Here is a 10,200-nt window from a genome sequence, read left to right as displayed (position 1 = left end):
AGCAGTTCTTGAAGTAGAGAAGAACTTCTCCAAGAATGCTTTCTTGCAGTCATCCCAAGTGGTGATAGAGTCGCTTGGTAGAGACTTCTCCCACTGACGTGCCTTATCCCCCAATGAGAAAGGGAATAGCTTGAACTTTAAGGCATCTTCGGATACACCATTGGTTTTTGACAACCCACAGTAGCTGTCGAACCTGTCCAAGTGATCAAATGGATCCTCTAGAGCCAAGCCATGATACTTGTTGTTCTCGATCACGTTGAGGAGTCCTGATTTGATCTCAAAGTTGTTAGCTGCCACAGCTGGTGCTCGGATTCCCAATATATGACCATGAATGTTGGGGCGGTCGTAAGTGCCAATGGGTCGAGCTGCTCGCTGTTGGTTTTGTGGAACGTTGTTAGCTTCATTGACACCCGCATCATTTTGAGGTATGTTTTCCATATCAGTGTCCAATCTCTGCAAGTGAGCCTGTTGCTCTTCTTCTCTTCTCTTTCTAGCACACTCTCTCTCTAAAGCTCGGATGTCTGCAGCTCTTGGAACTAGGTTTGATGGACCCCTGCTCCTCAAGTTCATGCACCTGTAGATTAAAGGGAGGTGAAGATGAATCAGTAACAAAATAAAATAAAAATGACTTAGTCTCAAGCAAGTGACTAAATCTCAATGTTGAAATCTACTCAGAATTTGGCAACGGCGCCAATTTGATGTTAGGAGTTTTCAAGGTTCATAAGACAAATGTTGTAGTATAAATGATTGTCGAACCAGTTCTGAGGGATATCAAAGCATTGAGAATGCAAGTACTCACTTAATCTAAGTGCAACCAATGATTTAGATGGGTTTTAAACTACTACTAATACTAGAAATCAATAACAGAATGATACTCTCTTGACTAAGGGAAAAGAGAACTCATGAGCATAGGGATTAGACCTTGGGTGATCAAGTATCGAACTAAGGATGTCAAATGATCAATCAAACTATCAACCTTAAGCCTAGACACAATTCTAAGCAAGCTCTATGTCTAGATGAATGCTCATTTGCTAACATATCTCAAACATCAAATGTCTTTGGTTGAATAATATGAAAGCAATCATTACTAACAAGTCTATTAGCTATCTTAGCACCTTTAACAACAAATGTCTTTGGCAAAGTATACTAAAAGCCTAGGAGAGTTGTCTCAGGCATTTCATCAAGCACCTTTTGGGTGGGAAATGCCTATTGATCAACTTTTGAGTGGCCAACTCAGAAGATGCATTATGAATACTTTACTAGCAAGGAAATATGAATGATCTACACTAAAACATCCTAGCTCTAACCTAATCACCCTTAATCTCCCTAACCCATGAGTTCAAAAGGTGATTACTCACTAATCTCCATGATTCCTCTTAAACCCATATTGGATTTCAGATTAATCATGTAGAGAAATAGATAAGAAATCAACAAGAACACAAGATGAAAGCAATGAAATCTGAATCAAAAGAGGTTTTTTACTAGTTCTTCTCTAGAAAAGAGATTATTTTGCCTCCCATGGCTTACAAAGTACTTAACTTAGGTTTAGAAAGTGTAAAACATCAAAACAAATGACCAAAAGGCCCCTGAAATAACATAAAAATCGTCCAAGCAAAACACGCGGAGCGACCTAGCATAGTCGCTCCAGGAGGTCGCTCCCGACGCGTTTTTTTGTGTCTCGACGCGTCAAAACGCGAGTGACTTGAGCTGGTCGCTCTGGCTGGGAGTGACTTGAGGTAGTTGCTCTGGACTGGTCGCTCTGGCTGGGAGCGACCTCGGTAGGTCGCTCTGAGAGGTCACTCTGCGATGCTCGACCATGATGGATATGCCTCTAGTAAATTGATCATAACTCCTTCATTACATCTCCAAATGACTTGAAACCACTTCCATTAGAAAGCTAACTCAATTTGCTGTGTCTCCACAAAATCTTAGCAACAGAAGATTTCTCGAAAGGCTCCATCTATGCTCATCTTTCAGCCCCTTTTGGATCACTTTGCTCCCAAACATCTCAAATCACTCCATGGCACACTCCAGCACCTAATAAGGACAATGAATGCAAAATGCAACCTAGACATGGCTAAATACTAATCTATATGATGAAAATGCTCATGGATGAATGGATAAAACAATGTAAATATGCAAGATATCAGAGTTCTTCATCATTGTCTCAGATAAGTTTGAGTTATGGAGTTACGCCGTGTGTCTGTTCGTAATATACTTTTTCTCCGGTGAACTCTTCATCTCTCCATCTTAAATTGCTTGATCATAAATGTTCATGATTTGTAGCCCCTTTGTAAACCATATATATATGATTCTCATCTTTGATGAACCCAATCTGCATCTCCACAAAACTCATTGATTCCTCTTAGCTTTAGCTATCTTCTAGAAATCTCTCTCTCTCTCTGCCTCTCCAGTTCTTCAAACCCTAGCTTTAACCAAACCAATCGCCTCAACTAAAACTCAATGACACATACATCGAGTCAGCTAAACAAATACAAATTACACGGCCAGCTATTTAATAATTTACAAATTTACTTTCGTAGATGCTTACGAAGAAAACGAAGACGACAACCATGATCAGTGAAATTACCTAAACAATAAGACAGAGTAAGTTACGAACTCTGATAAATACAATTGTTAATTCACAATAAAAAAATGATCAACCCAATGATTGAAAACAATGATCAACCCAAAACGTAAAATTCACAATTACAATAACATTAGAAAATATTGAGAAGAAACAAGAATTTTGTTCACAACCATGCGTTTGCGCGAAGGTAATGCCGCTACTATATCTATGAGCATAAGTCCTTGATTGATTGATTAATGAGGACGTTCGAATAATTGAATTAATGGAAAATCATGTAGTCTTTTACTAGAACTTGTACATTAATATATACTCCAAATTATATGATATAAAGTTATATCATATAATCTAACTCGTTATATTTTTGATTAAGTTATTATATAAATCTCTTTATGATCAATGAAAACGTTTCTAGGTCAAAAATAAAACAAGTCTTATTCTAAAATTTACTTTTAATTTTGATACTGACTAGATGATAAGTTTATGTGATTAATTGTTTCTAGACTTTCATCAATCATTTCATGATTGTCTCGTCGTCTCGTTGTTTTGCTTGGTTGGAACTTGGAAGCGTTGGGAGCTATATATACGAAATACGGAAATAGAACAAAAGAAAAATTTAAGAGCATTATGTGTCTCGATAGAACAATGTCATAATCAAAAACTTTAATTGCAAGCCGAAAATAAATCACCGATACAAATTTCTGCATCAAACTTCCTTTACTGGAGTGGTTAAGTTTTGTAGTATACTGTATACGTAGAAACCAAAATATTACCTTTTAATTATTATATGAGCCATGCATGGAATTTCTCCGCTCTATTGCAGTACAATTAGATTTTTATCACATTAAATTACGTATTTTAATGTAAATAAATTACATGTGCTGGTTTTATCAAATTGCATAATCAAGTTGTCAAATGTCAAAAGAAGGATTCATCGAACTTCTGTTTTGACCATTTGAATATGAGAAAAATTAGCTAAACAATATATTTTTTTTTTAACAGGAGGTTCAAAAGTGATCCGTAATCCGCATGTAGTTTCTGTTTTGCCCAAAAACCTGTCATCCGCACGTGATTTCCGATTGTCAACCATCTAATCCCCTGGCCCGGAACCAGGCGGCACTAATACCCATTACTCTAGGACCCGCGATTAACTTTAAATTTGGGAAGGACGTAAAGCATTCCGTAGCCACAGAGGATATTCGAACTCGGGTCCGTATTAATGTTTTAACTACCTCAAGACCACTAGCCCACCACCCCGTGGTTAATTAGCTAAACAATATACATCTTCGATATCACACTTCAAATGTTTCTTTGTGACTCCATGTTTATTTTTATTTCCACCCGGATTGCAATTCTTCAACTTAGTTACTCCGTTCCGCATGCATCATTTTTGTTTTGTTTTTGAAGAAAGGGTTTTCATTAATATAGAATTTGAGTCAAACTTACAAAGCAATCGTCATGCATCACTTATTCTACTACATTCAATCTTTATTATAAAAATACAATGCAAAAAGTCTTTTTTTTTGTTAAGTATGTGAATTTTCAGTAAATCAATAATGATGCAGAGAGATACATTCAGCTTGATGAATCAAAACCTACTGTATCTAAATCGCTACTCAAAGCAAGTGCGTCTTAGGGAGCCACAAAAAAAGCTAAAAAGAACTCACTAAGACAAACAAAGTTTCAATCCCAGCCATATGGATGTGATTAAAGCTTGACTAACAATATGGTTCAATTGACAACCATTAAGTTAACAGCAGACCACAGCGAATAGATTGATGCCGGGACCTGCATCAAAACCGCACGAGTCCAAAGAGGTCACAGCCGGAGAACAGTCTGAGGGACCGCAGACCGTCCCGAGGGCGACTCCAACCGTGGAACAGGCGAAGCAGGGTCGGCAAGTCCTGGTCCGGCCATTCCTAACCAGTGAAGTCCACTCCAGACGCTGCTAGCTCAAGAAGACGGCAAGCTGCACTCCTGAGAATCCAAACCGATGAGGAGGAACCAGCAGATGAAACGCAGGTGGAGTACTGGCAGATGGAAGCGGAGGTTTATACGGCTGAACTCCGGTCCCATCCCGCGAGCAGAGCACAAAAGGTAACCAGTTACAGAACATCAAGAGAGGCAGGGGACAGTGGCTATCAACCTTCTGAAACTTGAGAAGCGGAGGAACAAGAAGCTCCCATCAGCAGGCGGAAGAGGAGAAAAGACCCATCGAATGGAGTAGGGACATAGCAGAGCAACGGCACGAAAGCTCTGAGTCAACCAAACCCCAGACAGTTCTAAAACCTAACTAGGCGCCATGGTGATTATCGAAGAACCAAACCAGAAAGAAGTCCCCGACGATAAGCTTTGGTATCGTCTTTTTAACTCAGAACGAGAGAGGGAAGTTTTTACCAATAGCAGCCGGAAGAGGAGACAAGGGGAGACAGAGGAGGCAGCGACAAGAGAGGCGAAGGCAGCGACGCTCAGCCACTCCGTCGGACCCTCCAAGAGAGAAACTGACCCAGATCCGCTCGAAATCAAAACCCTAGATCTACCACCTAGACGGTGCCTCCTGCTCAGATCCGACTATCCACATCCTCGCCATCACTCCAGGGAGACCGAGGACACACTCAGTCACCGTTTTGATTCGCCGGTTCCGGCCGAAAACCGACGAAGAACCAGAGAAGAAGAGCAAGGAGGATATGGAGAAATCGAGGCTAGAGAGGGGATGAAGCTGGACTCAGGAGCGATTGGGGTGGCGACCGACGGGTAGAGACCCTCCGTCGGCCACCGGAACGAGAATCAGCGGTGGCTTTGTCGAGTAGAAGATGAACGGTGGGAGAGAAAGAAAAGAGAGAATCACTCTCTCACCTCTCTCTAACTTTTTCAACTAAAAAACATATAATGGTTTATGCAAAAAGTCTTTATTCTATTATAATCTCAAATCCTAATTCTGTTTTTAATCGTCAGCTTCATTGGATTTTCATTGTATTAAAAACGCATAATCTTCTGAAAACTCAAAGAAACCCATAATAAAAAGCAACAAAAATATGGATTTCTCCGTTGCTAAATTGACATAACAATAAGTCTTATCACTGTAATATTGGATTAAAAGATAACGAAAGAGTACAACGTAGGATACATGGTTTTTATAGTCAGTAAACCTTATTTCAATTATTACATATCTTGATAATTTTTCCAAGAGAATAATTTCTCTGAGTTTTAGACCTGTATTTTCGGATATAAAGTTGGAGCCAACCTTGGTTTCGCACATGCGAGTAGAGGTTTGGCCATGAACAAGTTACTGTCCGCTGGAACAAGCTCGACTTGACTTTTGTCATTAGGGAGGGTCCATTCGAACCCCTGAAGAAGCCTGGCGAGCAACATTATAGTCATAGATGTCCCAATTTTAGTACCTGCGCAGCCACGTCGACCAGTGCTGAATATTACGAACCTCATCTCAGGCTCCATCAAAGTCACGTCCATTGAGTTTCCAACATGGCCAGAAAGGTGGCGTTCTGGCTTGAACACGTTAGGCTCGTCCCATATATTAGGATTGCGACCAAGCCCTAGACGGCTCACAAGAATTTGACTACCTATTATTGCAAAAAGATAAATCAAACAAGTCATATAATGTTCGACTACATCTTGTTGGAATACTATAAATCATTTTGATGCTTGATCATAGGGGTGGGCGTTCGGGTACCCGTTCGGGTTCGGATCGGGTATTTCGGATTTTCGGGTATTTCGGTATAGAGGTGTAGAACCCGTTCGGGTATTTCTATATTTCGGATCGGGTTCGGGTATTTTTAGTTCGGATTCGGTTATTTCGGATCGGGTTCGGATATTTAGATTTTGAAAAAAAAATTAAATTTTTCATTTCTTAAATTTCTTGTATTTAAGAATATAAATTTTAATTAACTTCTTTTTTATTTTAATAGATTAAATGATTAATAGATTTGGACATAACATTTTAAAACTAAAAATGCATTAATTTAGTTATTGTTTTAAAATTTGGATGTAACTTTTTGTTAATTTTTGAAATAAAAAACTTGACATACTTTTTAAGTGAGTAGCAAATCATTTTTTCCGAAATTGTATGTATATCATATGAACTTAAAGTATGTGTACTATTAATATAATTATTTTATATAAAATGAGAGATGTAAACTAGAAATATAAGGTTAATTATACATATGTTCGGTTATCTTCGGATATCCATTCGGGTTCGGATATTATCCATTCGGGTTCGGGTATCCAATCTCTCCTAATTCAATACCCGTTCAGGTATTTTGCTACTTCGGTTTGGATTTCGGTTCGGGTTTTTCGGATCGGGTTCGGGTGCCACTTCGGATATCGGGTAAAGTGCCCACCCCTACTTGATCACTAGATTTTTCAGAATTTAATATCCAAGATAACGTTTTACGGCGCCGCTATATTCGTCGTCATTTTGTCTTAATTGGATAATGAAACGATTATACTACTCTTTTTGTCATCTTATGTAAATTATTGGTGCCTTGTTGCCAAATGAAAGTTCGCTTAAGATAACATGAACAATATAGCAGGAACATGTCAGATTGCTTTTTTCAAATGTTTCCTTTTCCACACACTAGATTATTGTCCATGCACATGCCTTACATCACTTACCTGCTTAAGTATGTCATACAAACTTACGTCACAAATGTATTGGTCTAATTAATCAATTATTTATTCATTTTATTTGAAAATTTATTTACATTTTCATATATATAAAAGATAAGTTAAAAATAAACATCTTTGTAATCTTATTGATATGTCAAGTTTATTTAGTTTGTACATTGTACCGTTTATGAATACTAACAATGCAATAATAATTGGCTGCTTCTTCTCAACCCGTTTTGTATAGGTTCTCTTGGTGTTTGTGGCTTCTCTGTTGTCCCCTCTCTGCAATAATGCTCGTCTTCTGTTATGCGAGTGAGGCCGCTCGGGTGTTGCTCTCTGTCCATGGTGGCTACAGTTAAGGACGTCTTTCACGAGCTGTTCTTGAGGACCCATTCTCTTAGATCTGATCATCGGGTACTGCCAATTCTCCCGGGTTCAGGTCTCGTGCTTCACCGTGGGTCCATATTTTGTGGCAAGTGGTCGTACTGATTTGTTGTGTCCCATGGTTTTGTTGCTTTGCTTGTAGTTGTTCTCTTTGTATAGCTTAGGCTGAGTAGGTGTTTTAGTTTAATTTTGTTGCATCTGCTGCTCTTGTTTCTATGTAGTTCTGTCAAAAAAGAAAATGGAAATAAATTTTAACATTTTTACCAAAAAAAAAAAAAAAAAAAAAAACAATGCAATAATTATAATACTGATATTATGCTAACTTAAAAAATATATCTATAATAAGTGAGATACTTTGAGACTAAAGCAAATTTTGTCTCATCATCGTAAATATAACCGACGTGGACGGATGCAGAAAATAACTTGATGTGAAACAAAAAATATATATATATACATCTAAAATAAATTATACCTTTAAAATTGTATATCTTACTTTTTGATAATTGATTTTAATAAAAGAGAAAAAAAAATTCATAATGTCAAATGTTCTTTTTAAGTAATATCATAAAATTAAATTGCACGTAATAATTTTATTATAAACATTTTCATTTTAGTTGTTATTTTAATTTAAGTATTGAAAATGAAAAAATTAAAAATAATTGCTAAAGTAAAAAATAAAAACTTATCTAATAAAATATAATTAAAATAAGAAAGCGTGTTAGAAAAAAATTGAAGGAAAATTTTTAACAAAAAAAAAATTGAAGAAAAAACAATGATAGTTCACAATATCAAACTTAAGCTGTGTGACATGATTAAACTTTTAAAACCAAAAAAAAAGTTAACTTCCGTAGGTAATATTATTTTATATATTTGCACAAAATGTTTATTTTACTTAGGCTGCAACTGGATGCACATATTTTGGAATAGAATTGTGTGGAATGAGTCATTCATGAAGATTCCATAAAAATGTTACCATTTGAGATGAATTAAAAATCAAATGCAAAGAATGGAATGGAATGGAATGGAATATGTGGAATGCAATGGAATGCAATGGAATGTAGTTGAAAAACATTCAGCAACAAAAAATCTCGTGAATGTAAGGAATGAAAGGAATAAAAAATAAAATAAGAATTTTATATTAATTAGAGTTTTTATTTAATTTAAAATAAATCTATTTTCATTCCACTACATTTCTAAAAATAACTATCATTCATGTTAAGTAGATACTTATATTTTCATTCCATTTATTTTTATAACTGCTACTGTTCCATTTACACGTATTCCATTTTTTTTTGAATTCATCCTATTCCTCATATTCCTGTAACTTAAAACCAGTTGCAGCCTTAGCATTAGCGTGTGGCTCCGCTCTGACCATATATATAATAAACCGAATGATTTTTACCTTTGGGAACGAAATAACCAGCAAGAGTAGTATCTTGTCGGGCTCCGTGCGGAGGCATGAAGGCATTAGCTGGGTGAAGCCGGAAAGATACTCTACTACAAGCTTTGATGTAGTTGAGTTGTGGTATGTCTGATTCTTGCACAAGTCTGTCTTTACCAACTACCACGTCCAATTCAGTAGTGGCTTTCTCAAGAATCCCAGGATTATTCAACATCTCTGCTATCGTCCACTCCACATTATTCATCGTATTATCAATTGTTGCAACATTGATATCCTACAAATGGGATGATATATGAATAAAACATTAAACCCTAATTAATGTTTTGTCATAATTGGATTACCTTGCACTGAGCCCTAATCTCATCAAATGTGAACAAAGGCATTCCTTGGTCATCTTTAAGGGTGATGAGAATATCGAGCCAATCTTCTTCAGTCTCTTTACCGCCTTTGTTCCTCCACGAATGCATTCTCTCGTGGATGATCGGGTCGTTGCATCTGTTGAGGATATCAACCGCTTCTCTGACCTCCTCCTCCTCGTTATCGATGTTCCATCCTCTAAGAAAAGGTAAGTAATCCGTTACATTAAAGCTGAAAAAACAATCTAGAGCTCGGTAAATTGCGTCCATATGCTCTTTCTCTTTTGGCCCGAGACCTCCGTCCTCAGCGGCTACATCAAAATGCCTCTGGCCAAACATCATCCTCATCATCACGGCATGGCAATACGTTAAGGCAATATCTCTCACGTTAATGCACCCTGGTTGGGGAGATTAAAAACATACGTGACGATATTATCCGCTTCTAGTGTTCTATCACCGAGGGTTTTGTTCAACGTTGTCGGAGACATTAGTTTTGTGGTCATCATTTTCTTCATCAGCTTCCAATTCTCTCCGTAGGAAGAGAAAACAATTTCTTTGTAGCCATGGCTAATAAGATTGCTCGAGTACGACTCTGATCTGTCTGCAAGAGCCTCGTCTTTTTCTCTAAGCACTTCTCGGGCGATCTCGCTTGAGGTTACGGTGATGACGCGGACCCGGGCGAAGCGGAAGCAAGCTATCTCCGTTTGCATATCCTCCATGGAACGGTGGATCCACACATGAACCGGTCGGTTCATGATCATATGGAACAAGTTCCCTATGATCGGCCATCCCCGTGGGCCCGGAGGAAGCTGCTCTTTAGGTTTCTTGACTATCAAGAAAAGCAT

At 37.7% G+C, this 10,200-nt stretch overlaps 1 protein-coding gene across 1 annotated transcript; it reads right to left on the bottom strand.

Annotated features, from left to right (window-relative positions):
* Window positions 1-5,794: 5,794 nt before the first annotated feature.
* Window positions 5,795-10,200, bottom strand: LOC106424858 (dihomomethionine N-hydroxylase-like). The gene is made up of 5 exons (XM_048753363.1): window positions 9,813-10,200; window positions 9,341-9,753; window positions 9,000-9,273; window positions 6,027-6,168; window positions 5,795-5,945 (listed from the first exon to the last, which is right to left on the bottom strand). Exons 1-5 carry the CDS (start codon window positions 10,198-10,200, stop codon window positions 5,795-5,797), a joined length of 1,368 nt encoding a protein of 455 aa, XP_048609320.1.

The sequence above is a fragment of the Brassica napus genome, chromosome A2 (assembly GCF_020379485.1).
Source record: "Brassica napus cultivar Da-Ae chromosome A2, Da-Ae, whole genome shotgun sequence".
NCBI classification, from domain to species: domain Eukaryota; kingdom Viridiplantae; phylum Streptophyta; class Magnoliopsida; order Brassicales; family Brassicaceae; genus Brassica; species Brassica napus.
The sequence above is the reverse complement of the archived record's forward strand: the minus strand, read 5'-3'. Positions and strand labels throughout refer to the sequence as shown.

Excerpts from the sequence above, each read along its gene's own strand:
- LOC106424858 (XM_048753363.1), bottom strand. The coding sequence starts at position 10,200 with ATGCTTTTCTTGATAGTCAAGAAACCTAAAGAGCAGCTTCCTCCGGGC. Across the intron at positions 9,754-9,812 it reads AACGTTGAACAAAACCCTCG|GGTGCATTAACGTGAGAGAT; the intron begins GTGATAGAACAC and ends CTCCCCAACCAG. Across the intron at positions 6,169-8,999 it reads TGGTTATTTCGTTCCCAAAG|GTAGTCAAATTCTTGTGAGC; the intron begins GTAAAAATCATT and ends TTGCAATAATAG.